This window comes from Cryptomonas paramecium, chromosome 1, assembly GCF_000194455.1.
Source record: "Cryptomonas paramecium strain CCAP977/2A chromosome 1, complete sequence".
Classification (NCBI taxonomy): Eukaryota; class Cryptophyceae; order Cryptomonadales; family Cryptomonadaceae; genus Cryptomonas; species Cryptomonas paramaecium.
In genome coordinates, this window is record NC_015329.1 from 2,501 (window position 1) to 29,137 (window position 26,637).

Genomic DNA, 26,637 nt, shown 5'->3' on the forward strand with positions numbered 1-26,637 from the left:
TCCAGTCCTCAAGGTTCTCACTTGAATATATGCTACTTCCACCAAGATCTGCACTCAAGAATGCTCCATTTTGGCTCACGCGCAAAACTTCGACGCAAACTCGACGCCCTCCTACTCGCCGAAAAAAAAACACAAAATTTTTCGACGGCAATGTATCGGTCACGTGCTTAGCGCCATCCATTTTCAGGGCAAGTGCATTCGGCAGGTGAGTTGTTACACACTCTTTAGCGGATATCGACTTCCATGACCACCGCCCTGCTGTCTATATGCACTAACACCTTTTATGGTTTCTAAATAAGCACGTAGTGAGGCACCTTAACATCGCTTTCGGTTCATCCCGCATCGCCAGTTCTGCTTACCAAAAATGGCCCACTAAGAGCATACATCGTCTAAACATGTTCAACCAAGCAACATGCTTTTCTTACCTGTTTAAAGTTTGAGAATAGGTCGAAAAAACTGAATTTCCCGAATCCTCTAATCATTCGCTTTACCTGATAAGACTGTAAATGCTCCAGCTATCCTGAGGGAAATTTCGGAGGGAACCAGCTACTAGATAGTTCGATTGGTCTTTCGCCCCTATATCCAGGTTTGAGCATCGATTTGCACGTCAGAACGCCTTCGGACTTCCACCAGAGTTTCCTCTGGCTTCATCCTACCCAGACATAGTTCACTATCTTTCGGGTCTCAGTATTCATGCTCTTCCCATTGAACGTGTTGTCTTTTTTTTTTTTTCTCTTTTCTTAGCCTTTTAACAATAAAAAACAATAAAAAAGAAAGAAAAAAAGGCACATACTGTCGTTCGGGTGATGAGTTTCAATTCAGATATAAACCGAAAAGAATTTACACCTTCTCTCTCCCTTGGTTTTACCCAAAAGAAAGAAAAATCGCTTTCACTGCGCACAAGAGTTTACATACTCGAATACTTGCATGAATACTGAACTCCTTGGTCCGTGTTTCAAGACGGGTCGAATAAAGTCTTTTCTTTAAGTTTTGTTTTTTTTCTGGGTCTTACCTACCTAGTTTTTTTTTCTTTTACACGTAAAAGAAAAAAAAACTAGGTAGGTAAGACCCAGAAATCTCTCCAAAAGAGAAATAGAACAGCTTCCGTGTCTATAGCCAAAAAAAAACCGAAACAACGATTTTTATTACACAAAATATACATATAAGGAAGTACATAAAATAAACATCTTCTATACATATATCTCTTTACGCTAACAAAAAGGAAACTGACATAAAACTTAAAACCGAAGCCATTGTATTGTTACTTACAGAAATGACAAAACAGAAAAATGATAAAAAAAACTTCGATTTTTCTTTTTCAACACGAAACCATTCCTTTATTAAAAAAAAATGAAACATGCATGAAAAAACATAAAACTCCATTCGCTTTTCCCCTAAACAATTTCAAGCACTATTTCACTCTCTTCTCAAAGTTCTTTTCATCTTTCCCTCGCGGTACTTGTTCTCTATCGGACTCTTGTCTATATTTAGCTTTAGATGAAGTATACCACCCAATTAGAGCTGTACTCCCAAACAACTCGACTCGACCAAAGCGCGCTTATATGAAAAAACAATCAGAAGAACAAATCGTTCCACAACGGGGCTATCACCCTCTTTGGCGCTCCTTTCCAGAAGACTTTTTTCGAAAAAAAAAGAACGATTTGAAATATCCGCATCGCGCTTCTACAGACTACATCACCAACAAAAAACTATTTGCTAGTTTAAAATCTTGAGCTATTCCTGATTCGCTCGCCGCTACTAAAGGAATCCTAGTTAGTTTCTTTTCCTCCGCTTAATAATATGCTTAAGTTCAGCGGGTGATCTTACCTAAATTGAGATTATACATACAAAAAAACACAAAAATAAACCGTAAATTTATACGCGTATAAAAAATACGCGTATAAAAAGCTATTTAACAAGTTTTATCAGTTAAATTCTGTCAGAAACAAACATAATACTCAAAAAGGTATGTGTATTTTGACAGCTTTCTTTTTCTTTTTTCTTTTACAAACAATATTTCGCAAAAGAAAAAAGAAGAAACATACAAAAAATACACGCCAATTGCATTCAAAAAATCAATGACTTCTTTTTTTTACAAGTCGCCAACCACACTATTTTTCGCGATTTGCTGCGTTCGTCATCGATACAAGAGCCAAGATATCCATTGTTAGGGGGGATTTTTTTTTTCTTTTTTTCTGCAAATTAAATAAATTCTAACACATATAATTTCTTTTTCAATGATCCTTCCGCAGGTTCACCTACGGAAACCTTGTTACGACTTCTCCTTCCTCTAGATGATAAGGTTCACTGAACTTTTCCTCCTTTTTTTCTCTCAGCTTGCCAAAAAATACACATTTTTGCAACCACAAAACTGCATTCCTTTTCGATAAACAGATAAAAAAAAAAGCGTACCAAGAACATTTCACCGGATCATCCAATCAGTAGGAGCGACGGGCGGTGTGTACAAAGGGCAGGGACGTATTCAGCGCGAGTTGATGACTCACGCTTACAAGGCATTCCTCGTTCAAGACAAATAATTCCAATCGTCTATCCCTATCACGATGCAGATTACAAGATTCCCCAAACCTTTCGATCCAGAAACAAAACTCGTTGTTTGCATCATTGTAGCGCGCGTGCGGCCCAGAACATCTAAGGGCATCACAGACCTGTTATTGCCTTATTCTTCCATTTGCTATTCGCAAATCGTCCTTCTAAAAAAAGAACATAAATCCCCACGATATAGCATATTAAACTATATGTGAAAAAAAACGCTTAATTAGTAAGTTAAGGTCTCGTTCGTTAACGGAATTAACCAGACAAATCACTCCACCAACTAAGAACGGCCATGCACCACCACTCATAGAATCAAGAAAGAGCTCTCAATCTGTCAATCCTTCCTATGTCCGGACCTGGTAAGTTTCCCCGTGTTGAGTCAAATTAAGCCGCAAGCTCCACGCCTGGTGGTGCCCTTCCGTCAATTCCTTTAAGTTTCAGCCTTGCGACCATACTCCCCCCAGAACCCAGAGACTTTGATTTCTCATAAAGATACTGATAGAGTCGTATTAATACATCTACCAATCTCTAGTCGGCATAGTTTATAGTTAAGACTACGACGGTATCTAATCGTCTTCGATCCCTTAACTTTCGTTCTTGATCAATGAAAACATCCTTGGCAAATGCTTTCGCAGTCGTTCGTCTTCCGTAAATCCAAGAATTTCACCTCTAGCTACGGAATACGAATGCCCCCAACTATTCCTATTAATCATTACTTTGGCTCTAAAAAAGACGCATATATCATATGCGTCTTTTTCCAACAAAAAATAAAACCAAACGTCTTATTCTATTATTCCATGCTAAAATATATAAGCAACAAAAAAATGCCTGCCATGAACACCATATTTTGCTCACGGTAAAAAAAAGTTTTTTCTTCTTTCATCAAAAGAAGAAAAAACAACAAAGAAATTTCTTATTTTTTTTAAAAAAAAAAAAGAAGCATATTCCCTTCACTCCGATTGTATTCGATACAATCAGAATGAGAAATACGCAAACTTTTTCATAAAAATGTCAAGATTCGACTACGAGCTTTTTAACTGCAACAACTTTAGTATACGCTATTGGAGCTGGAATTACCGCGGCTGCTGGCACCAGACTTGCCCTCCAATGGATCCTCGTGAAGGGGTGTAAACTATCCTCATTCCAATCAATAAACCTAAAAAAAAGGCCTACGATCGTTATTTTCTGTCGCTACCTCCCTGAATCAGGATTGGGTAATTTGCGCGCCTGCTGCCTTCCTTGGATGTGGTAGCCATCTCTCAGGCTCCCTCTCCGGAATCGAACCCTAATTCTCCGTTACCCGTCAACACCACGGTAGGCCACTACCCTACCGTCGAAAGTTGATAGGGCAGAAATTTGAATGATTTATCGCCGGCTTCCTTGATTTTTCTTAAACACAAAAAAAGCCTTGCGATTTGGAAAAGTTATTATGATTCACCTCACAAACCATACCAAGATTAGTACAGGATAGACTTCTCTCGATAGCTGGTTTTTGATCTAATAAATCCCGCTTTTACAGATAAAAAAAACAAATATATATAAAAAAAGCGATGGAGCATGTATTAGCTGTAGTTTCCTACGGTTATCCACGTAGTTTCTTTTCTACCGTACGATCAAATAAACTATAACTGTTGTAATGAGCCATTCGCAGTTCTACTGTACAAAATCGTTTGCACTTAGACATGCATGGCTTAATCCTTAGAACAAGCATATAACCACTGGCAGGATCAACCAGGTATTTTTTTTTTCTTTTTTTTTCGATTTATAAAAAAAAAAGAAAAAGAAAAAAAAAATGAAAGTTTTTCAAAAAACACACCGCAAAACGTGCTTTTTTCTACGACAAAATATAAAAACAAAAAAGCAACCAAATTAATCAGACTCTGCTACAGAACATGTTTTCTCCACAATATATGATATTGTTCACATACAAAAAAGAAAGAAATTCCCCCTCTTTTTCCCAAAAAAAGAAAAAAAATCACCCCAAAGAAAAAAAAACCTAGAAAAAGCACATACCAGCGTACTTATTCTTTTTTTTTCTCAACAGATTTCTCTCTCTCTTCTTTACCAAAAAAGATCTTTACACTTTTTCCGACAAAAAAAAGAAAGAAAGAAAAAAAAAGTGATTATTCGTTTTACATACTTTTATTTCTTACAAGTATTACAGAGATAACAAACCCTATTCATCTATAGAATGAATATAAATGCTCATTTGGTTAAAAATGCCTATAGAAGTGTTTTATACCGTCAAAAGTAAAAACAAAAAACATGGCTGCGAAAAGAATACAGAAAGAATTGAAAGATTTAGCACGAGATCCTCCGTCCAATTGTTCAGCGGGACCGGTTGGAGAAAACATCTTTAAATGGACAGCTTCCATCATAGGACCAGTGGATTCTCCTTATACGGGAGGAATATTTTTTTTGTCAATAACTTTTCCGCCCGATTATCCATTTAAGCCTCCTCGGATGCAATTTGTTACAAAAATTTACCATCCTAACATCAATTCAAATGGAAATATATGTTTAGATATACTCAGAGACCAATGGAGTCCTGCTCTTACAATTTCAAAAGTTCTTTTATCGATTAGTTCTTTGCTTACAGATCCTAATCCTGACGATCCTCTAGTTCCTGAAATAGCAAAAGTTTTTAAAGAAAATCGATCACGTTATGAAGCAACAGCTCGTGAGTGGACACAACGTTATGCCATCTAGAGAAAAAAAAAAAGAAATAGTAATTTTAATTAATAATTTAACTACAACATAATTTTTGAATTTGTAAGGTTGTTTCCATATTTCTATTTTGGAATGTATTTCTTTTTTTTAATGTATACTTTTTTCTTCAATAATTTCTTTCGTCTTTTTATAGCTTTATAAATAATATCGTTTTGTAGAGAATCCATTTTCATTTTTCTCCATTCCAATTGTCTGTATAAAATGCGAACTAAATTCGGCTCTTTTGCACACAACACTTTGATCAGAACACTTTGATCAGAAACCAATCGAAGAGGAACTAAGAATTTGATTATATCTGGATCTGGAATAAAAACAGGATTTTGAATAGTGGTGACGTGAATATTTTCTAGAAAGTTATTTCTACAAGTTCTGCGCAATGGAAGAGACTTGTACCATAAACTTGTTTTTATTTTGAAAAGAGTAATTCGTTTGGATGGATCGATAATGAAGATTGATAATAAAAGATCTTTACATTCTGGAAAAATAGTATCAGGAATGGAAAGAGATTCAAATCTTATTTTGTTAAAAAGCCGTTTCATATTGTCATTTTCTTCATCAAAGGGGAGTTTGCCTGTTAACAATGCATATAGTATCACTCCACAAGACCATATATCAGCTTTCATTCCGTCATACGGTTCGTTTGAAAAAACCTCGGGTGACGCATAGTGAGGAGAACCGCAAAAAGTTTTTAATAATTCATTGGAAACGTTCAGCGACGCCATGCCAAAATCTGCTATTTTTATAGTTTGTATTTTATCTAGAAGAATGTTTTCGAGTTTAAGGTCTCTGTGACATATTCTATATCGATGACAATATTCTATTCCGGAAACAATTTGTTGAAAAAAGCATAGCGCCTCTCGGTTATGGAGCTGTCCTTTTTTTACGAGGTAATTAAATAATTCTCCATGTGAAGCATATTCAATAACAAGGAACAAATAGGTCGAATCTTCTAGTACATCAAATATTTTGATAATATGGGGATGAAACATTAATTTCATGACAGATATTTCACGATGAATCTTTATTTTTAAATCAGGTTTTTTGGAAAACAAAATTTTTCGAATAATCTTGACACTAACCTTTTTGTTAGTTTTTGAATGATACGCTAGCTTAACTTTACCTATTGCACCTATTCCTAGCGTTTTTTTTAAAATATAAGGTCCTATGAATTTTTTATGTAAATACCGATCATCCGTTGACACTGTATTCATTTATGCAAGCATATGTATATGTAATTCTATTTCAGTTTTTTTTTATTCTTAACCGATTTGTATATCCACATTTTTTTTTTCTGCAATTTTTAGCTTTACAATGAAGTCTCGCGTAACATTTTCTACAAATCATTTTTTCACAATTAACCTTTTTCGCAATTGCAGCAAGTGTAGGTTCTATCATCTTTTTTTTTTTATCTGCTTCTTTACTATTATATAAAATTAAAAACTATACAAATATACTCAACTACAACAATCAAAAAAATGTTGCTATGTTTTTTTTTCTTTAAGAATACAAACTACCGAAGATCCCCTGATAACACAAAGCCCTATATTTCTACATTTCCAAATATTAGAATTTTCTAACTTATATTCTATACATTTATATAAAACTATATTTGTATGTGTATCACAACCTAAAAAAATCCTTTTAAAATTTTGTTATTTTTTAAAAGGATTTTAATTTTTGATCCATTTGTTATGTTATTGAAAATCATATTTTTGTATTAAAATATTTTGTAACTTCTAATGATTCTAGAATATGTTTAAATAGAACATTCTATCATTAGTTAAAAAGTATAAGGTTGTATCATATAAAATGTGTGAAATTGAAAAATATGAATTCCAAGCAGAAATCAATCAGCTTATGAGCTTAATTATCAATACTTTTTACTCGAATAAAGAAATATTTTTGAGAGAACTTATTTCAAATGCATCTGATGCTTTGGATAAAATAAGATACCAGTCTTTGACAGATAAAAATGTTTTAGATTCCGAACCTAAACTCGAAATCAGAATAGTTGCTGATAAAAATTTTAAAACAATTTCGATATTGGATACCGGAGTAGGAATGAATAAGGTTGATTTGATAAACAATTTAGGAACTATTGCTAAATCAGGTACAAAAAGTTTCATGGAGGCTCTTCAAGCTGGAGCTGACGTTTCCATGATAGGTCAGTTTGGTGTTGGATTTTATTCCGCTTATCTTGTAGCTGACAAAGTAACTGTAGAAACAAAAAGCAACGACGATGACGCTTATATATGGGAAAGTGCAGCAGGAGGGAGTTTCACTATCAAAAAAAGTTCTTCTTTTGAACTGAAAAGAGGAACAAAAGTAACATTGAGTCTAAAAGAAGATCAGCTTGAATATTTAGAAGAAAGAAGATTAAAAGAACTTGTTAAAAAACATTCAGAATTTATAAATTATCCAATCAATTTATGGGTAGAGAAAGAAGTAGAGAAAGAAGTAGAAGTTTCGGAAGAAAATCAAAAAGAAGAACCCAAAAAAACAAAAAAGATCAAAGAAATAACACATGAGTGGCAATTTCTTAACAAAAGCAAGCCTATCTGGACCAGAAAACCAGAAGAAATTACGAGAGACGAATATTCGTCTTTTTATAAAAGTTTAACAAATGACTGGGAAGATCATTTGGCAGTAAAACATTTCTCCGTCGAGGGACAATTGGAATTCAAAGCTCTTCTTTTCATTCCAAAACGTGCTCCATTTGATTTATTTGAACCAAGAAAAAAAATGAACAATATAAAATTATACGTAAAGCGAGTATTCATAATGGATAGCTGTGAAGAATTGATACCGGAATATTTGAATTTTATCAAAGGTGTCGTCGATTCAGAAGACTTACCTTTGAACATTTCTCGTGAAACTTTACAACAAAACAAAGTTTTAAAAGTTATAAGAAAAAATATAGTAAAAAAGTGTCTTGAAATGTTCATAGAAGTAAACGAGAATAAAGATGATTCTAAAATATTTTATGACCAGTACTCGAAAAACATAAAACTTGGCATACACGAAGACTCTCAAAACAGGGCAAAGTTGGCTGATTTGCTAAAATATAAATCTTCTCGTTCTCCGGATGATTATACTACTTTGAAAGAATATATTTCTAGAATGAAAACAAACCAAAGTGGGATTTTTTATATAACGGGAGAAAGTCAAAAAGGAATAGAAAATTCTCCATTCTTAGAAAAACTAAAACAAAGAGGATACGAAGTGCTATATATGACTGAACCCATCGACGAGTATTGTGTACAACAGCTTAAAGAGTACGAGGGAAAAAAATTAATATGCGCAACCAAAGAAGGTTTGGCTTTATCTGAAAACGAAGAAGAAAAACAAGGTAAAGAAGAAGAAAAACAAAAATGTGAAAGTTTATGCAAATTAATTAAAGAAGTTCTTGGAGAAAAAATTGAAAAAGCTGTAGTATCAGAAAGATTGTCAGATTCCCCTTGTATTTTAGTTACTGGAGAATACGGATGGTCGGCTAATATGGAAAGAATAATGAAAGCACAAGCTTTGAGAGACAATTCATTGTCTATGTATATGTCTAGCAGAAAAACAATGGAAATTAATCCTAAAAATTCTATCATTGTAGAAATTAGGGAGAGAATTGCTGTTGATAAAAACGATAAAACAGTTCGAGACTTAATTAACCTACTTTTCGACACTGCTCTTCTTACATCTGGGTTTTCGTTGGAAGAGCCTCATATCTTCGCTCAAAGAATTCATAGAATGATTAAACTTGGGTTAAGCATAGATGAAGACAATGAAAATCAAGAAAAAAAGAATGATATGCCCGTACTAAACAACCAAATCAACGAGGATATGGAGGCTGTCGATTAAACAACATGCACTATTTTAGTTTAAGATTAATAAAATAGCAAAAACAAATTAACGTTCATGGCTATAAGCAGCGAAAAATATTTTTGGGAAAAAAAAACGCATGTTTTTTTTGGAAAATCAAATAGGAAAAGTCTAAAATTTTTTAACAAAAAAATCTTGATAACATCGATTCCAAATGGTTTTTTAAAGATTATAGGTAAACAAAATAGAAAAAGCTTTCTAAAAAAAAAAAAATATTTTTTGTTAGCATTAGGAAACGTAATCGTATATAACAAAGAAGAACTATTGATTAATATAAAAAGTATTAAATTCAAAATAAAGAAAGCACAAAATATTCTCCATGAAAACGTAATCAATATAATCCAGGATCACAAAATTTTGATCGACGCTGGTACATGCGTACAATTCTTAAAATTATCAATTTTTTAACATCGATTCGTATATAAGTTAATTTTTTAGAAAATTTTCGTTTTTTTTATATAAAATTATTTCTTTGCTCTTTTACAGTGAAAAATTAAAAGTATATCAATCCAATATCATCTATTTTTTTTCGATAAATGTTTTTACAACTTTTGAAAATTTTTTTAAAAAATAAAAAAATAATTTTATATAAAAAAACAAAATACAACGAATTTATACAAAATGAATTATTATATCATATTTTTAGCTATTTTTTATCCAATACCTTTTTCTTGAACTTGGAAATGCTAATAAAATATATATCATTTTATAAAAAAAATATTTTTTTTTTATTTCAAGAATTCAAACAAACTTCAACTTTTATAAACATAAACCAATTGTCAAAAAAAAAGTATATATTAAAAAATTTTTCCAAAAGTTTTTTTTTTCATTCTCAATATATGCTAATTTCAAAAATCAAAAATCTAATAATAAGAAAAATTAACCCAATTCTATCTACGTGCATACAATTCGAATACTTGTTTAAAAAAAAAGCAAAACTCAATTCTTTTTTTTTAAACAAGACATTTTTATGCAACTTTTGTATTTATAATCGAACAGGAAACGCTTATGAGTTTAAAAAAACCTATTCAATTATAAAGAAAATACAAAATTACACGTGTTATTCAACCTTGAATTTAATAAAAAAAAGATGTAAAACAGCCGTTGATCGATTTTTAATAACGTTGTTTCAACTAAGAATAAATCTTGAAAATGAATGGTATTTTAGGATATACTGCGCGATAAATCATACGAGTTTCCAAAATCTATTTGAAAATTTTTCTAAAAAAAATCTAGTTTACAAAAAATTTTTTCATTTCGAAGACTTTTTAATTTTATCTGAAATAAGAACACAAAAAAAAAAAACGCAGTATACATAAACTTTAAATTGAATAAAATTCACGCATATTTAAGAACAAGCGGTAATAAATGTCATATCAACATGGAACAATTGTTTAACGCATTGATAAGCTTGTGTTTGTGTAAAAAACTAAAGCTTGGGTATCTTATATGGAAAGTTCAAAAAAACAACAAAAAAAATCAAGTTCTTTTTACATTGAAAAAAATTTTCAAAAAAGAAATAAAATATAAGATAAGAAAAAAATTAATGTTTAAAAAATATATTATAGTTAAAAATTTTAAGCAAGATCACATAGACAATCGGCATCAAATATATTCTTTTTTTTGTTTAAAAATTTTTATGAATAAATTTTTAAACAAAATATTTCGTGAAATTGGACAAATTTCAAATATTATACAACAATCATATTCAAAACAAAAAAAGTTAAAAAATGTTCTTTTATTTTTGAAAAAAATTAATCTAATTGAAAAAACTAAAATTGATCACAAGAATATAAAAAAATTCAACTCGAAATCATTTGATGCCATATATATCCAAAAAAGTAATATGCCTGCAAAATTTATTGGAAATGAAAACTACAAAAACAATGCAAATATAAAGTGTATATCGAATTATGCTTTAAATTTATTTAAATTTTTATTTCAAAAAACTAACCAATTGAAAAAAAAAAATATATCACCGAATTTTAAGAAAACGACTCAACTGAAAATTTTAAAATTTAAATTGTTATATTTATTTATATTTATGTTCAAAACAAAAAAGTTTTATTCCACATTGATTCGTAAGGTCGTTGAGTATGATATCATTCTTACGATATCAATGTTTTTGCGAAAAAAAAATTTGTCAAACAATAAATTACATGTAAAATATGCTAAAAAAAAGATTAATTTCCAAATGCATAAATTTTTTTTTTCAAAAAAAAATTTATGCATTTTTTACAGAACAAAAATTTCGATACCGTGTAAATTCTGTTTAATTTATACAAAAAAAAGGTATTTTTTTAATGTAGTAGTTATTGAAATTTTCTTAAAAAATTTATTTAGATCATATAAACTTAGATCTAAAATTATACCAGAATACCTGAAAGACTTTTTTCAATTAAAATTCAATCATATATTTGTTTTAAAAGATCCGTCTTATAGAAAAATAAAAAAAACATTCGTAAATAAAATTTTCAGGAGTAATTTAAAATTTAAAGCTTATTTTCAATCAAATTAAAAAACGTGAAATTTAAATACCAAAATATAAAATAATAATAAAATTATTAAATTAAAGATAACAAGTAATTCTTTTTGGAAAAAATAAGCTTTGTTAAAAAAGAATGAAATTGGAAAGAGTAAAAAAATTGTTTTTAACTTGTAAGATTTATCATTTTAGATCAATAATTTTAGCAATTGGGCTTAACGATAAAAAAATATATTACCTATATTATATATGGTGTAAATATTCTTCAAAAAAAAATACTTCTATTCTTTGGTGTTATAAAAACGATTCCCATAAAAACAAAATAAGCTCGAAAAATAATTATTTAAATAAAAAATGGAATTTTCCCAATCTTCTAAATATTCGATACTGTTATTATAATGAAGTGAATAAAATATTAGGCAACACGTTCGGTATGTGTATATTACAGGATTTTAGATTTTTGACTCCAAATATTTTGGCTAAAACAATAGAAACGGTCGAAGGAGGAGGTTCGGTACTTTTTTTAGTTAAAACTATGAAAAATTTAGACGATATCTACCATATGTCAATGGATGTTTACAAAAACTTCAAATCAGAGTCTTATGAAAAAATTACTGGGCGTTTTTGCGAACGTTTTTTATTTTCTTTAAATTCTTGTTCTACTTTTCTAGCAATTGACGAAAATTTAAAAAATTTATTCTCAAGTAGTTATTCGAGTATTGAATTTAAAAACCTGTACAATAAAATTTATTCAAAATCAATTCATAATAAAAAGGCCTTCTTTTTGTTATTGAAAAGTGTAAAAAATTTAAAACCTTTTGGTAAATTGATTGAAAAAACAAAAACTTTTGACCAGGCAAAAGCTTTACTTGCTCTTGTAGAAGCTATATCAGATAGAAAAACAAAAACAAAAACAATATTAACATCTGCACGAGGAAGAGGTAAATCCGCTGTAATGGGATTAGCTACTTCGGCCGCTATAGCATATGGATATGGAAATATATACATATCAGCTATCGACCCCGAAAACCTGAATATATATTTTGCTTTTGTTTTAATTGGATTGAAATGTTTAAAATACGAGGAGAACAAACATTTTCAAATCATACAAGATACTAAAATGAAGTTTATTAAAAAAATAAAAATTCATTGTACTCATGAACAAAACGTAATTTTTTTATTTCCTAGCGAAATAGAATCATTTGAAAAACAAATCGAGCTATTGATCATAGATGAAGTAGCTTCGATACCAATGCGTTTTTTAGAATCTTTGCGCGAATCGTTCTTAGTTTTCATGAGTTCCACTGTTTCTGGATACGAAGGAACTAGTCATTACTTTAGTTTTAAGGTTATTAAAAAACTGAAAAAAAAGTTTCAAAATAAAGACATTTTAGATAAAAATTTATCACCAGTTCAAGAAATAAAACTAAACGAACCGATTCGTTATTCTTTCTACGATCCGGTGGAAAAATGGTTAAACGAACTCTTATGTTTAGATAACAAATTACCCTCAGCCTTATTGCAAAATTGTCCAAACCCTAATTGTTGTAAACTTTTTTTAGTAGACAGAAATGCATTAGTCATTTCAAACAAGTTTACTAATTGTTTTTTTCAAAAAATATTTACCATATTAACTTCTAGTCATTATAGAAATTCTCCAAATGACTTGCAAATGCTTTATGACGCTCCTTCTCATAGAATTATGGTTCTCTTAAATTTATTAACTTTTTCAGTTGGGATTGTTCCTGATATAATCGGAGCCTTACATATTTCGTATGAAGGAAAAATCTCGAAAAAATTTTCAGAAAAAATATTAACCAAAATTATAAAAACAAAGGGAGATTTGATACCTTGGGTTATCTCTAAAAATTTTATGGACTCTAGTTTTACCGAAATGTCTGGGTTAAGAATAATAAGAATAGCAGTGCATCCGGACATACAGAATATGGGATACGGTTCAAAAATTATAAAAAGTTTGATTTTTTTTTTAGAAAATATCATATTTGACACTTCATATCAACATGTTACTTTAAAAAAGGAACTGAATAAAAAAAAAATACCAATTTTAATCAATTTAGAAAAAAGAAGATCTCCTCGTCTAAATTACATAGGAGTATCATTTGCTATATCACAGCAGTTATTTTATTTTTGGAATAAAAACAAATTCGAAATCATTTTTGTTGAAAATCGGAAAAATGAAAATTTCAACGAAAATACTTGCATTATGTTGTATTGTATTAAAAAAAAGTGTTTAAAATCAAATTGGATTAAAAATTATCAACTTGTTTTTTTGGAAAATTTTTTAAACGAAATAGCTCGAACGACAGTTAAATATAGTTCGGTATTAATTTTTTCTATTATCCAAAATATCAAATTTGAGAATTTATACCAAACTTCATATCAAGTAAAAATAAAAAATTTTTTTAACAACGTAGATATTTATAAAATGTTTCTTTTTGCAAAAAATTTTTTTTTTGAATATAAAATATTGGCTAACTTGTTTTTAAAAGTAATGAAAATACTCACATGGAACAGCTTTTTTAATAAAAATTTTTTGTTATCTGAAATATTTTTACTGATTTCATTGGGATTGCAGCATAAAAAGATAGGTGATGTTCTTAAAGAATTTGATTGGAAAACAAAAGATATCATAACATTATCAAAAAAAATATTAAAAAAATTTATACACATATTTGTTTGTAATTTATGAGCTAACATTTAGTCAAATCGTTCACTTTTATAACATTCAGTTTTATGGAAGAATACACAGATTCGTCAATGTTTTTTCTGGATGATAAAATTCAAATCAGGTCTATTTACAAAAATGTTAGAAGAAGTAGCACTATTGTTGTTTTAAAGTCTAAAAATTGTATTATTTTACTATGTAAGTTTATTTCTAATTTACTAACGGATAATTCTCGATTCGTATCTAAAATATTTATAATAAATAACAAAATTGGAATAGCCGGTACAGGTTTGTACCCAGACTTAAAAAAAGTCATCAAAAGGGCTAAACGTCAAGCCCAAATATTCAAACGAAATTTCGGAGAAAATATTTCCTGTAAAGAACTTACGAAGCAATTAAGTTCATATATCCAAGAGTTTACACAGTCCAATAGTACACGTATCTTTGGGGTTAATCTGTTCGTAGGAGGATTTGATGTAGACGGGCCCGTCGTATACCGAATCGACCCGAATGGATCGTTTGTCAAAATCAAAGGAGGGTCAATTGGAAAATTTTCAAATGAATTAAATGAAATAATAATAAAAAGACTATCTAAAAATTTAAAATTTGAAGATTTATTAAAAATTGTTGTAAATAGCATAAATGAAACTCCCGATGCATATGATTCGAATATAGATATAGATATAGGATGTGTGGATTATAAAAGTAATTTCAAGATATACAAATCAAATGAAATAAAAAAAATCATCGACCAGTGAACTTTGTTTTGTCGAAACAAAATTAAAAATGCGTATATACAGGAAATCTTTTTTCCAAAACTTCTCTAAAATCACTTGGTTCGTTTAAAAAAGATATATCTTGAAAAATCTGAACTGTTTTTACCGGAAACCAAATTTTAAAAAAAACAGCTTCTCCTGTTGTAATTTTTTTTTCAAATACGGCTCCAAAAGACCCGTTTGGTCCGTATGGTATGCAGTTTCTAATAAAACCTTTTATTTCTCCGATCGTATACACGATAGACCCTATGAATTTATAAACTTGAATATTCGTATTGAATATATTTTTTACAAATCCGATGCGTTTGAACGATTTAAAAATGTATCCTTTAAGTTTTATTTTTTTAAATAAATTTATTTTTTTACCGATTGACGTTACAAGTCCCGAAAATAATATTCCGAACAAACGTCCCTTATATTTGTTTCGATTTTCTATTTCATCACACAGTATTCCAGTAATAGTGGCGCCACGCTTTACAGAAAAATGATAACAAGAACACATCATTCTATGAAAACCTGTTTTCAAAGTCTTCTTATAAACTCTAAACCCATTAATATTTTTTTTAAAAAAAACTACTAGAGTTTTAAAAATTCTCCAACCAATACAAATCAAGTAAAAAAAACGTGAGATTGGTAAAATTTTGTTCCATTTGTATCTATTTACAATTCCTTCTATGAATATTTTTTTATTTGAATATAAGGAATCAGCGATAATTAAGACAGGGTAACACGGATCAAAGTATTTTTTAAACTTAAATGGAAGTAAATTTAACTCTATTATTACAATTTTTCTTGTATCTACATTGTTTATTTGTTTTTCTTGTTTTAATCTGCACACGGTCAAAACGTTTTTTTTAAAATTTTGCCGAGTATTTACGGATAAATTTATGTTAAAAGAAGAACTAGGATTAAGAAAATTTTTTTTCGCCTTAAATAAGTAAAATTTAACTGAATCGATTAGAATAAAAGTACTAGAAACGGAAATTTTCGTGGTTTGTTTATTATTTGATACGCACATTAAGAAAAATAAAAACCGACGTTTTTTCCAGATTTTTTTTTTCAAAAAACTTATTTTTTTTAAAATAAAATAAAATTTTTCCATCAAACTAACTTGATTGTAGTTTTTTGAATTTTTCGAACCGTTCGAATTTGTTTTTTGAACTTGTAATTTTCCCATTCCGGGAATATAAAAAAGAATATTATTTATTTTTTTAAAGGGTTTTCCGTAATTATATCCAACAACAAGAGCTTTTTCGAAATTTTTTTTATATATTTTTATTGAAAAAATAATTGCGCAATTTGAGTTGTCGTGTAAACAAGTTTTTTTTAGAAAATAACGGGAAAGATTTGAAATTTCTCTTGAGAGATATTTTTCGTTTACAGTTATTCCTTGAAAATAAATCAATTTCAATTCAGCATTAGTTTCAAACTTTAGCTTTTTTTTAATTCTAGTTTTTGCTTTTTTAAGAGATTTCCAGTTAGAAAACAAATCTAAGTGCGTTAAGACACATAGAACACGCACACGTCCATAAGAATTTATTAACGACAGTATCTCGAATGTTTCAAGCTCTAACCCGAAATAACAATCAATTAGCAAAACAACAGTATCTGATGTTTTTATAGAATTTATTATTGATAGTTTATCGCACGGAATTTCTCTAAAAAAATAAGAATTTTTCTGATTATCTAAGATACAAAAAGGTCCATTTATTTTATAATAATTTAAAAGAGAATAATAAGATATCAAAGAAGTTGACAGCGTAGTTTTTCCTACCCTACGAGGTCCTAGGATTGAAATAAAAACTAGATTCTTTTGTTTACCAAGCATTTTCATGTATATTTTTTTATATTAAATTTTTAAATTCTGTTAAATTATTTAATTTGAAAAAAAAATATGAAAATTACGTACTCTTATTATCATTTTTTAATTAATGTAATCGAACAACATAATTTTTTTTTGTTATTATTATTAGAAAATAATTGTAAATTTTATTTATTAAACTTTAAGTATCAATTATGGTCATTTTTTTTTTTCGAAACATTAAAAACTTTAACTAAAATAGAAAAGATTTTAAGTTATTTAGACATCAAGTGTTCTTTTTTTCAAGAAAATGAATCAAAATTGTCTAAGGTAAGAAAAGGTCTGGTAATAGTTAAATCCAGTTTTTTCGTAATTTTAAATATTATACACATCATTCCTATTTCAGCAACACATTTAAAATTTGCAAAAAATATAGAAAAAAATTGTTCAAGTACAAAAAAGTGTGGTTTACATTCATTTAAAATAATAGATAAAAAAAAACCATAAAAGATGTAGCAATTTCTATAAAATTTAAATGTAATTCGAAGATCATATTTTTAATGGTAATACAAAAAAGAAAAATATTAAAAATTTCAAATAAAACTACTCTTGAAAAAGCATATTTTCTTAAAAAAAAATTATCTATCTATACAAAATTTTTTTTTGATAATTATACAAACTCGATGCAACATGTTGTAAAGTTTTTATTTAAATGGAATTTAATTAAGCTAAAAATTGGTAAAATGAATAGTTTTGTTTATAATCCAATAGTACATTTTAAAAAAGCTAAAAAATTTTTTTTACACAAAACTCTATTAAATTCTTCATACGAAATTTTTTTAGAACACATTTTGGTATCAGGTTTTTGTTTTCCTAAAAAAAAAAAAACAAAAATCTGCAAAAAACGTGTTCTTTTCTATACAATAAACAATATGTTTAGAATAAAAAATCTAACTTTTTATACTAATATATTTTTAGATATGTCTGTGTTAAATATATTATTTAATATAGACAGAAAATTTTTTGATTCAAATGATATAGACAAGAAATGTTTTTTTTGTAACTTACAAAAACATAAACCAAAAATTATGAAAAAAAAAGAAAAAATATCACTTAAATTTTATTTTGGTATTTTTCTTTACAAAACAATCAAAATTGAAAATTTGTTTTTAAGTTTGATACTCGAAATAATTTATCTGCAAAAAAAACATCTAAATAACATACTAGAATGGATATTTTATATTAAGTTTAATTTTGATATAACATTATGTTGTTTTTCAAATTTTTTATTACAATAAAAAACTCAACTGAGACTGCAGTTAAGTTTTCTCTGTACTTATATATTTTACAAATTTTAAAAATAGCCTCGCTACCATTTAATATATACATAAATTAAACTTGTTTTATATGCTAAATTTTTTGTCAAATTTTAATTACAAGCGAAATCTTTATAAAAAGAGCAAATTGAATGTAAAAAAAAATTATAACATTAATTTTTTTCCTGATTTTAAAAATAATGATATAAAAAAATTTTTACACGATAAAAACTTAATTTCAAGTTTTTTTATATCATTATTTTTCGTTATAGGAATGCTAGTTCCTCTAACACATGGTGCTTTAGAAAACGAAAATTTTCACTCCCCATTTTTTTCACATGCAAGATTTTCGAGTAAGAATTATTATCAAAAATTATCACAGATACCAGTTTTTGCGATAACAAATTCTTCAGGACAACCTTATTTGACTACCGGTCCAGAAAAGGAACAGATAGGGCTAATTTTTTTTTCACACGAAGACGCGTTGGCTTTGTTGACCGCGATGAAAAATACACACCAAGTATCTGATGCTAGGATCTATATTATGGGCTTAGACAGGGCTTATAGGATGGTTACTGCAGACAAAACAAAAAATCAACTTAATCAAGATTTCAAAACCATATTTCGTTTTTATCCCGATCAAAAGCAAGTTAAGAATGCTAGCCTAATTGTCAATAAGCTAAATTTTTATAAAACGATCAGAGACATACCTGTTTTTGTTGCAGACGGTCTGGTTGTGAAAAAAGGGAAAGACAGTATGACGCCTGTATTTTTTTCCAAAGAAGATTTGGAAAAAACTTGGAAAAAAATGATATCAGAAAATCCTGACATAAATGTCAAACCTACGGTTTTGGTAGTAGACTTATTGAAAATATTGAAAGCAATGGAAAATGATGAAAAAATATTTTCAAAATTTGGATTCTTTCCTTCTCAAAAAAACATAGAGTTTATAAAGAAAGAAAACAAAACAGTTCAATCGGCTCGAATGTTACAATAAATTTTTTTAAAAGAGAGGACATCGTGAAATTTACTTATAAATTTCGTTTTTAAAAAGAATCATAAACGCGATTTTTTTTGGGTGTTTCTAAAATTTTATCTATGAGCCCATACTCCATAGCTTCTTGCGGTGAAAGATATTTAGTTCTACTCGCATCTTTCATAATTTTTTGGAGAGATTGTCCGGAATTTTTTGCAATTATTTCAAAACATTGTTTTCTGTTATAAAGGACCTCTCTTGCTTTAATAGCGATATCAGAAGCCTGACCCCTTGCCTGAGATCTAGGTTGATGAATCATTATAGTAGCATTCGGAAGAGCTGACCGGCAATTTACTTCACCATTAGATAAAAGCATCGCAGACGTTCCAAAAGCTTGTCCAACGCATATTGTATGAACAGAAGGTTTTATGTAATTCATCGTATCAGCTATAGCAAAAGCTTCAGTTTCAAATCCAGCCGAAGAGCCATCGGGATTACTAGTACCGGTCGAATTTAAATACATAAACAAAGGCTTTTCCGAATTTTCATATTGCAAAAATAAGAATTCGGCTACTATTAGCTCAGTAACAGCTGGAACTAAAGGCATTCCCAGATAAACAATTCTATTATGGAGCAGAAGAGACGGTAAATCAGGAGGAGACCCGATCCGAGCTCCATCGTAAACTTGAGCATTAGTTTGCATATTAATTACATTTTGCATAAAATTTCGTTTTCTTCTTATATGACATTTTGAACCGGATGTACAAAAAACGTTCGAAGGAGACACGTACAGTGATATCATCTACAAAATGAAAACGAGATACTGTCAAGTTTTTTTAATGCGTAATAAATGTGGAATTTTTTATATATCACAATAAATGCCACAAATACTTAAAGTTTTGAGATTCTGATACATAAATATTTAGTTTAACTTTCGTGTGTTATAAAACCAAAGTCATACTTACCGAGCGTTCTATTTTACTAAACATAAAGTAAATGAAAAGTGTAAATCTTTTGACACTTCTTATTAAAAATTCACACTTTCATTCGATGCTTTTGAATATACAATTTTTTTTTATAGATAATTTTGAATTTTAGTTGAAAATAACCTAGTTATTTTTCTTTATCAGTGATTTTATAGATTCTAAAAGTAAAATAAATGAGATTCTTATATCAATTGGTGTAATAAAATTTCCGCATTTTATTCTAGCGTTTGCCTTGGACAGTTGAAATATTGACATCGAGAAAGAGTTAGAAAATAAACAATTGATTGTTTTTTTGAAGATTTTTTCTTTTTTTATAATAAATTGCCATTTTAGACAACTATTGTACAGAAAATCTGAGCAATATGAAAATTTTAATTTTGATAAATAATCCGAGAAAACAGATATATTTTTTTTATTAAATCCTATATTGAAACGTTTGGATTTTCTAAAGAAATGTTTATTAACACGCCAGTTAAAAAAGCATAGATGATATTTAAATATTTTTTGACTTAGATATATGATATCTATCAAATTCGCAAAAAAAATTACAAAATTTTCCAAATATAAATTAAAAAGGAAGCTAAATGTTATTTTTTTAACAAATTTTTGGGATTTTTTTTTTATATTTATAATAATAAAAAAATGTTGAATATTTTGAAATTTAAACTCTTGTATTTCATGAAGAAAAAAATTTTTATAAAAATTCATAAATGAAAAATGACTTGTGTCATATGAATATGAAGTATAGGTTGTAAATTTTTTATATAAATAAAATATAAACTTATTTTTTCTATGTACAGGTATTGAAAAAAAAGCAATTGGTTTGTTCAACATATAATATTTTGAAATATAATGCATATAAAAAGAATTTTTTTCAAAAGAGTAGTTTTTTATGACTTGAGAAAATTTTTCGTTAACATCAATGTGTTTTACTAAAAAAATTTTAAAATATTTTTTGAAATCCAAAGTTGAATATACTTTTGAAAAAAATATTCTTAAAAGTAATATGTACCTAACGACATCGAATCCCTGAAAACTAAAATTACTGTTATCAACAAAAAAAACATAGAGATAAAAATTTTGAACCAGTGAATACAATCCTATTTTTTTGACACAAACAATTTTTTTGCGGCTAAAATGTTTAAACAACTCAAAATCACAAGAACATAACTTAAAATTAAAAAATTTACATTTTACAATAGAAAAAACATCGATAAAAAATTTGAATGAAGAATTTTGATAAAATTTATGAAAATTTTTTAAAAAAGCAATTCGAAAAATCCCTGTTATTTCTATAAAAGTTCCTAGATTTAATCCATAAAAACAATTCGAAAAATAATTATTTTGTTCGTGTATTAAATTGAAAACTTCAATTTTTTTAAATATTTGATAGGTTTGAATAAACTTCCTCTGTATGTAATTACAACGATTATACACGAGACAAAACGAATTAAAAATTTTGCAGTAAAAACAGTAGGTCGGTTCAATTATTTTTCCGCATTCCAAGAAAGAATATAACTCAAAATAACAATTTTGACATTTGAATAAACCATTGGTCATTTCTGGAATTAAATGGCCATATTTGACAACATACATTCGAGTGATAATTAGTTTGTTCGAATTTATTGGATTTAAAAAGTTACGTCTTTCTAAAAAATTTTTGTCAGTATTAAGTAGTAAAATTTTCATTTCTCGTCTAGAAAAAAATTTATTAGATATCTTCTCGTTATATTGTAAAATTTTTTTGATAACATAATCGAATATACAAATAGTTTTTCCTGGAGCTTTAATTAATTTGAAAAAAAGAAAAAAATCAAACTCGAGAAGATGTAAAATATTAATTTTTAAAAAAGAAGATTTCATGCTAAATTCATTTTTTAAAATTTCTCTTGCATATATAAATTCTCCTTCGATTGATTTATAATTTTCTAAAAAAGACTTGAATTTAACAATTATACGAATAACATCACTCGGTACTGACATGACCGCGTTTTTTTTATGCATAAAAAAATTTTATGGAATATAATAACAAAAATAAAAAAAATACATATTTATATTGTTTTTTACAAAATTGTCTTGTGTAATATTGATTTTTACCAAGAAAAGATAGATATGATTCTGTTTATGGTTTGTAAACACGTTTCTATGAATAATTTCATACCATTTATCGTAAATTATGTACAATTTCAAATTAAAGCAGGTCGGACAAAAAATAAATTTTTTATAAAATAAAAATACATACTTTTTATAAAAAATATCTCTTTTTATAAAAAAACTTTCAGAAACATCAAATGTGCATAAAATTAATCTTCCGAAATATGTTTCTAAAATTTTTTTTAAACAAACGCATCTTTTTATATTGTCTAAAAAAATAACATAATTTTCACGTTTTTTATTTAAGTATTTAAATAAAGCGATGATTTTTGAAGAATTTTTTTTATATGTACATATTATATTATTACAAAAAAAAATTCGTTGTCCTTGCTCGTACATAATAGAATGAACCGTAAGCTTATAAAAAAAATTTTTCGATTTGATGTGAATAAATCGAGATTTTTTTTTTAAAAGAAATAAAAAAAAATATTTAAATTCCATATAAATATGATATGATATTTGTTTTTCTATCATATTTTCTAAAACATACCAAGAATTTTCACCAATCAATTGGTTTAAAATTTTAATTATTTTAACATGAATCAGGTAAGGAGTATAAAAACCGTGTTTTTGTAAACGATTCAAAAAAACATAACTATTTATATTGTAGTAATTAAAAATAGTTTTACACTTAAAAATTATTTTATGCATCTGATTTCCAATTTCTTTATTTTCATAAAATTTTAATAATATAAAAAAAAGAGAAAAGAGACAAGAATTTTTTTTAGTAATTTTCCATAATTTATCCAACAAAAAAAAAATACTAACAAATTTTTTCCATATCCAATCTTTATTTTTATGTATATATTGAACTTAAAATCATTTTTGGTTAAAAGAAAATAATTGATATAATCTGAAGCAGAGTAATTATACATGTCATGAGATAACAATTTCATTTCTTGTGAAAAACAATGTTTTAGATTTAAATCAAAGCATTGCTTTTTACGAAATGATGTTTTAGATTTAAATTTGTGTTTTATGTGAAAAAAAAATAAAATGAAATTCCATTTAAATTTCATTTTAAAAACTTTATCAATTATCAAGGTGTTTTGACAGTCGACGTTTTATATTTTTTTTATGGATACTAATGACGTTTCAGAATATTGCAATTTCTCTCCAGAAGGCCGTCTTCATCAAATTGAATACGCGTTACAAGCTATAGAGATCGGTTGTACTACAATTGGTATAAAAAGTGACAAAGGAATAGTTATTGTTACTGAAAAAAAAATCAATTCTGATTTAATAGAAAACCGAAATTTCGAAAATTTAATAAATTTGAGCAAATCAGTTGTTTGCTGTGCATCTGGATTGACATCAGATAGTCGAGTATGCATTCAAAAAATCAGAAATTTTTTAACCAATAATTCGTTTTTATTCAAAGAAACGATCAGCATTGAAAAATGTGCAAAAAAAATAGGGTGTTTAATTTTGAACGTATCTCCCGGAGAAAATAAAGAATTTCACATCAACAGGCCACTTGGAGTTGCTTTTTTGTTGTGTGGAATTGATCATACTGGTATTCATTTATTTTCAATTGATTCTACCGGAAGCTCAGATGAAAGGCAGATAGTTTCTCTAGGAAACGGAAGCCAAGATGCGATTTTAATAACTAGAGAAGGATTTAGAAAAAAAATGAGTTTAACTGAAAATAAAAATTTGGCAATTAAAAGCATGAAAATGATAACAGAAAACAAAACTATTTTAAAAAATATTGAATTATGTTTATTAGAAAAGAAAAGTGAAAAATTTTCATTTTTTCAAATAAATTGAAAAAACATGCTAGCTAACATTTTTATCGAATAAATAAATTGTATTATATTAACAAAATATTTAACCTACAACCGTTACGATATAAAAAGAATTAAGTCCGTATCCAAGCCAAATGAAAAAAATTATGTTATTCAATAAATGGGATTATGAAAGTGTAGAAATCAAAGATCCATCTCTTTTATCTCATATTGCCATTAAGAAAAATTTTTCTACCTATATTCCTCATACCGCAGGAAAATATATTGATAAAAAATTTAAAAAAAATAATTATCCTATAGTAGAAAGAGTTGCATGTGCTCTCATGATGCATGGTCGTAATAGTGGAAAAAAACTGAAAACAATTAAAATAATAAAAGATGCGTTTGAACTAATCAATTTGATTACAAAACAAAATCCAATCCAAATTTTAGTAGATGCGATTGTGAACTCTGGGCCCAGAGAAGATTCTACTAAAGTCGGTTCGGTAGGATCGGTACGTAGGCAATCTGTGGACGTTTCTCCTCTCAGGAGAGTGAATGTGGGAATCTATTTATTATCGATGGGAGCTAGAAATGCTGCGTTTAAAAATACAAAAACTATAGCAGAATGTTTAGCGGACGAACTCGTGAATGCTTCGAGAAATTCTTCTAATTCTTTTGCTATTAAAAAAAAAGATGAGATCGAAAGAATAGCTAAAACGAATCGTTAGAATTTCATTTGATCTATTCTTACCATATTATTCGGTAATAGCTTATTACCTTTGTTCATACAAATTAATTGGATATTGAACAAAGAATTTGTTTCGAGATTGCGGATAACATTTAAATTAAAAAATCTATTAAGCTTAGATATTGTCATATTTCGATTTTTTTGATTTAAAACTCTTTTTAAAGTAACCAAAGCAAGGTATTTAAACTTTAAAAAAAGATAAAAAATTGCTTTGTTAAAAAAAATTTCCATTTTCAAAGGAATAGATTTTTTTAATCGTTTTAATATCGTTTCCGCTGAAAAAGAGCGAATGGCAGTGTAATTATAAAAAAAACATAAACCTATTACAACTGAATGTTCAGGGTTTTTATTTTTTCTATTTAAAGATTTGTATAAATATTGCAAAAAAATTAAAAAAAACAAATAAGGAGAATCTTTTTTCCATCTATATATCTGAAAAAGCTCCGCTAACGAATAATCGTGGCTTTTGAAAATAGAACAGTAATTTGCTGCAAAAATTATAGCAGGAATAGACTTGGGGCATTTGGTTAACAAACGCAGAATGAACCTCAGGGTTTTCGGATTTATCGATTTGATTTTTTTTCCTACTTTTGAAAAAATATACCAGAAAAAAAGATGAGCCGGTTTCTGCAAACATAAAAACCTGCAATAAAAATATACTAGATCGTATTTTTTCCTCCGCAACGCTAATAATAGCAAAATAAGTTTTGTATCGTTTGATGATCTACGAAAATAAAAAAAATTCATAACGAGCATTTTAATTTTACTGCTTAAAAAAAAAGCAGGAGTCAAAAAAGCATAGAAAAAAATTTTTTTTGTTAAACTTTGGAAAACTAAGCTACTTTTGTTGTACGATCTTTCTATATATCTAGTTGTGTGCGTATGAGAAAATATTTTGTTTTTTCTAGACGAAAAAGTTTTATCTAAGTAAAAATTTTTCAATTGAAATTCGATAAACGGAAAGAAAATTAGCCTAAGAAATCCTATGGATTTTTTTTTTTCGAAAAAGTTTTCTGCTTTATTAAATAAAATAGATAAATTTTGTATTCGAATATTTGTTTGTTTTTTCATTAATTTTAAAATTTTATCTTTTTTAACTGTCAAGTGTATAATCAAGCTATTGAATATTAATTTTTTGGCTAGAATTTTTTTGCAAATTTGAATAGCTATGAGATTGGGTCTAGGATACCTAGGCCATTGCTGTGCTATGAATTTAGACATACGTAATATTATTGATATTCGATTTCCTGATAATTTTTCATCTCTGATTAATTTATTATATAACTTTAATTTCACTTTTCGACTACGAATAAATGTATTATAACTGGTTTCAAATAAAAACAAATAATCATATATGCATTCTTTTTCGAGCGAAAACAAATCAAAATGAGACATTATCTTTACATTTTTAAACCATTTAATGTAAATATTAAAAACAGGTATAGATTTTTTTAATTGACTAAATCCGAAAATGAAATTGTTTTTTAACTTAAAAAAGAGAGGAACTCTAGACCTTATAAAATCGACAAAAATATTTTGATTTTTTTTCCACAATTTTAACTTTATATTTATCTTTAAAAAAAGAGATAATAATTCTCTGAAAATAATATAGTTAATTTTTGAATTTTGGTAAAAAAATTTATAATAATTAGAAATTAGTTTAACGAGATCTAAATTATGTAAAATTGACTTAAAATGTTCATAAGCATATCTGATCCATGATATTCCCATGTACATTGTCAAACTGAAACCAAAATCAGTTTTAGTTTTTGTAGTCGTGTTTGTGATCTTTTTTTGTAAGAGTTTTTTCCATATCTGGAAAA

At 27.7% G+C, this 26,637-nt stretch overlaps 20 protein-coding genes and 3 non-coding genes across 23 annotated transcripts in view; 12 read left to right on the plus strand and 11 right to left on the minus strand.

Annotated features, from left to right (window-relative positions):
• rrn28 overlaps window positions 1–1,820 on the minus strand; it is a 3,837-nt gene extending 2,017 nt beyond the window's left edge. The window contains exon 1 of the ribosomal RNA in view: window positions 1–1,820. This exon is cut by the window's left edge and continues 2,017 nt beyond it. This is a non-coding gene — a ribosomal RNA (28S ribosomal RNA).
• A 249-nt stretch (window positions 1,821–2,069) lies between these two features.
• On the minus strand, window positions 2,070–2,158 carry rrn5.8. The gene has a single exon. It is a non-coding gene; the product is annotated as a 5.8S ribosomal RNA (ribosomal RNA).
• Window positions 2,159–2,320: 162 nt separating this feature from the next.
• On the minus strand, window positions 2,321–4,290 carry rrn18. The gene has a single exon. It is a non-coding gene; the product is annotated as an 18S ribosomal RNA (ribosomal RNA).
• A 528-nt stretch (window positions 4,291–4,818) lies between these two features.
• ubc4 (ubiquitin-conjugating enzyme E2) lies at window positions 4,819–5,262 on the plus strand (the record flags this gene model as incomplete). The annotated part of the gene is made up of 1 exon (XM_003239509.1): window positions 4,819–5,262. One exon carries the CDS (start codon window positions 4,819–4,821, stop codon window positions 5,260–5,262), a length of 444 nt encoding a protein of 147 aa, XP_003239557.1.
• An 83-nt stretch (window positions 5,263–5,345) lies between these two features.
• Window positions 5,346–6,494, minus strand: BRSK (BR-serine/threonine kinase-like protein; the record flags this gene model as incomplete). The annotated part of the gene is made up of 1 exon (XM_003239510.1): window positions 5,346–6,494. One exon carries the CDS (start codon window positions 6,492–6,494, stop codon window positions 5,346–5,348), a length of 1,149 nt encoding a protein of 382 aa, XP_003239558.1.
• A 31-nt stretch (window positions 6,495–6,525) lies between these two features.
• Window positions 6,526–6,678, minus strand: rpl40 (ubiquitin; the record flags this gene model as incomplete). Its single annotated transcript, XM_003239511.1, has 1 exon — window positions 6,526–6,678. One exon carries the CDS (start codon window positions 6,676–6,678, stop codon window positions 6,526–6,528), a length of 153 nt encoding a protein of 50 aa, XP_003239559.1.
• A 414-nt stretch (window positions 6,679–7,092) lies between these two features.
• hsp90 (heat shock protein) lies at window positions 7,093–9,135 on the plus strand (the record flags this gene model as incomplete). The annotated part of the gene is made up of 1 exon (XM_003239512.1): window positions 7,093–9,135. One exon carries the CDS (start codon window positions 7,093–7,095, stop codon window positions 9,133–9,135), a length of 2,043 nt encoding a protein of 680 aa, XP_003239560.1.
• A 57-nt stretch (window positions 9,136–9,192) lies between these two features.
• Window positions 9,193–9,564, plus strand: CPARA_1gp005 (hypothetical protein; the record flags this gene model as incomplete). Its single annotated transcript, XM_003239513.1, has 1 exon — window positions 9,193–9,564. One exon carries the CDS (start codon window positions 9,193–9,195, stop codon window positions 9,562–9,564), a length of 372 nt encoding a protein of 123 aa, XP_003239561.1.
• Window positions 9,565–9,692: 128 nt separating this feature from the next.
• On the plus strand, window positions 9,693–10,475 carry CPARA_1gp006 (hypothetical protein; the record flags this gene model as incomplete). Its single annotated transcript, XM_003239514.1, has 1 exon — window positions 9,693–10,475. The coding sequence occupies one exon, from the start codon at window positions 9,693–9,695 to the stop codon at window positions 10,473–10,475; it is 783 nt and encodes a 260-aa protein (XP_003239562.1).
• Window positions 10,476–10,537: 62 nt separating this feature from the next.
• On the plus strand, window positions 10,538–11,674 carry CPARA_1gp007 (hypothetical protein; the record flags this gene model as incomplete). The annotated part of the gene is made up of 1 exon (XM_003239515.1): window positions 10,538–11,674. One exon carries the CDS (start codon window positions 10,538–10,540, stop codon window positions 11,672–11,674), a length of 1,137 nt encoding a protein of 378 aa, XP_003239563.1.
• Window positions 11,675–11,777: 103 nt separating this feature from the next.
• On the plus strand, window positions 11,778–14,351 carry nat10 (N-acetyltransferase 10; the record flags this gene model as incomplete). The annotated part of the gene is made up of 1 exon (XM_003239516.1): window positions 11,778–14,351. One exon carries the CDS (start codon window positions 11,778–11,780, stop codon window positions 14,349–14,351), a length of 2,574 nt encoding a protein of 857 aa, XP_003239564.1.
• Window positions 14,352–14,395: 44 nt separating this feature from the next.
• On the plus strand, window positions 14,396–15,085 carry prsA2 (proteasome A-type subunit-like protein; the record flags this gene model as incomplete). Its single annotated transcript, XM_003239517.1, has 1 exon — window positions 14,396–15,085. The coding sequence occupies one exon, from the start codon at window positions 14,396–14,398 to the stop codon at window positions 15,083–15,085; it is 690 nt and encodes a 229-aa protein (XP_003239565.1).
• A 22-nt stretch (window positions 15,086–15,107) lies between these two features.
• On the minus strand, window positions 15,108–16,937 carry CPARA_1gp010 (BMS1-like protein; the record flags this gene model as incomplete). The annotated part of the gene is made up of 1 exon (XM_003239518.1): window positions 15,108–16,937. One exon carries the CDS (start codon window positions 16,935–16,937, stop codon window positions 15,108–15,110), a length of 1,830 nt encoding a protein of 609 aa, XP_003239566.1.
• A 60-nt stretch (window positions 16,938–16,997) lies between these two features.
• CPARA_1gp011 (hypothetical protein) lies at window positions 16,998–17,411 on the plus strand (the record flags this gene model as incomplete). Its single annotated transcript, XM_003239519.1, has 1 exon — window positions 16,998–17,411. The coding sequence occupies one exon, from the start codon at window positions 16,998–17,000 to the stop codon at window positions 17,409–17,411; it is 414 nt and encodes a 137-aa protein (XP_003239567.1).
• Window positions 17,412–17,464: 53 nt separating this feature from the next.
• Window positions 17,465–18,202, plus strand: CPARA_1gp012 (hypothetical protein; the record flags this gene model as incomplete). The annotated part of the gene is made up of 1 exon (XM_003239520.1): window positions 17,465–18,202. The coding sequence occupies one exon, from the start codon at window positions 17,465–17,467 to the stop codon at window positions 18,200–18,202; it is 738 nt and encodes a 245-aa protein (XP_003239568.1).
• Window positions 18,203–18,311: 109 nt separating this feature from the next.
• Window positions 18,312–19,217, plus strand: tic22 (translocator of the inner chloroplast membrane; the record flags this gene model as incomplete). The annotated part of the gene is made up of 1 exon (XM_003239521.1): window positions 18,312–19,217. One exon carries the CDS (start codon window positions 18,312–18,314, stop codon window positions 19,215–19,217), a length of 906 nt encoding a protein of 301 aa, XP_003239569.1.
• Window positions 19,218–19,266: 49 nt separating this feature from the next.
• clpP1 (ATP-dependent Clp protease proteolytic subunit) lies at window positions 19,267–19,998 on the minus strand (the record flags this gene model as incomplete). Its single annotated transcript, XM_003239522.1, has 1 exon — window positions 19,267–19,998. The coding sequence occupies one exon, from the start codon at window positions 19,996–19,998 to the stop codon at window positions 19,267–19,269; it is 732 nt and encodes a 243-aa protein (XP_003239570.1).
• Window positions 19,999–20,305: 307 nt separating this feature from the next.
• Window positions 20,306–22,186, minus strand: mcm4 (minichromosome maintenance complex component 4-like protein; the record flags this gene model as incomplete). Its single annotated transcript, XM_003239523.1, has 1 exon — window positions 20,306–22,186. One exon carries the CDS (start codon window positions 22,184–22,186, stop codon window positions 20,306–20,308), a length of 1,881 nt encoding a protein of 626 aa, XP_003239571.1.
• Window positions 22,187–22,195: 9 nt separating this feature from the next.
• CPARA_1gp016 (hypothetical protein) lies at window positions 22,196–22,987 on the minus strand (the record flags this gene model as incomplete). Its single annotated transcript, XM_003239524.1, has 1 exon — window positions 22,196–22,987. One exon carries the CDS (start codon window positions 22,985–22,987, stop codon window positions 22,196–22,198), a length of 792 nt encoding a protein of 263 aa, XP_003239572.1.
• A 32-nt stretch (window positions 22,988–23,019) lies between these two features.
• CPARA_1gp017 (hypothetical protein) lies at window positions 23,020–23,355 on the minus strand (the record flags this gene model as incomplete). The annotated part of the gene is made up of 1 exon (XM_003239525.1): window positions 23,020–23,355. One exon carries the CDS (start codon window positions 23,353–23,355, stop codon window positions 23,020–23,022), a length of 336 nt encoding a protein of 111 aa, XP_003239573.1.
• Window positions 23,356–23,413: 58 nt separating this feature from the next.
• prsA5 (26S proteasome SU A5) lies at window positions 23,414–24,106 on the plus strand (the record flags this gene model as incomplete). Its single annotated transcript, XM_003239526.1, has 1 exon — window positions 23,414–24,106. One exon carries the CDS (start codon window positions 23,414–23,416, stop codon window positions 24,104–24,106), a length of 693 nt encoding a protein of 230 aa, XP_003239574.1.
• A 112-nt stretch (window positions 24,107–24,218) lies between these two features.
• Window positions 24,219–24,794, plus strand: rps5 (40S ribosomal protein S5; the record flags this gene model as incomplete). The annotated part of the gene is made up of 1 exon (XM_003239527.1): window positions 24,219–24,794. The coding sequence occupies one exon, from the start codon at window positions 24,219–24,221 to the stop codon at window positions 24,792–24,794; it is 576 nt and encodes a 191-aa protein (XP_003239575.1).
• On the minus strand, window positions 24,791–26,551 carry tfIIIC (TATA binding protein of transcription factor IIIC; the record flags this gene model as incomplete). Its single annotated transcript, XM_003239528.1, has 1 exon — window positions 24,791–26,551. One exon carries the CDS (start codon window positions 26,549–26,551, stop codon window positions 24,791–24,793), a length of 1,761 nt encoding a protein of 586 aa, XP_003239576.1.
• Window positions 26,552–26,637: the final 86 nt, after the last annotated feature.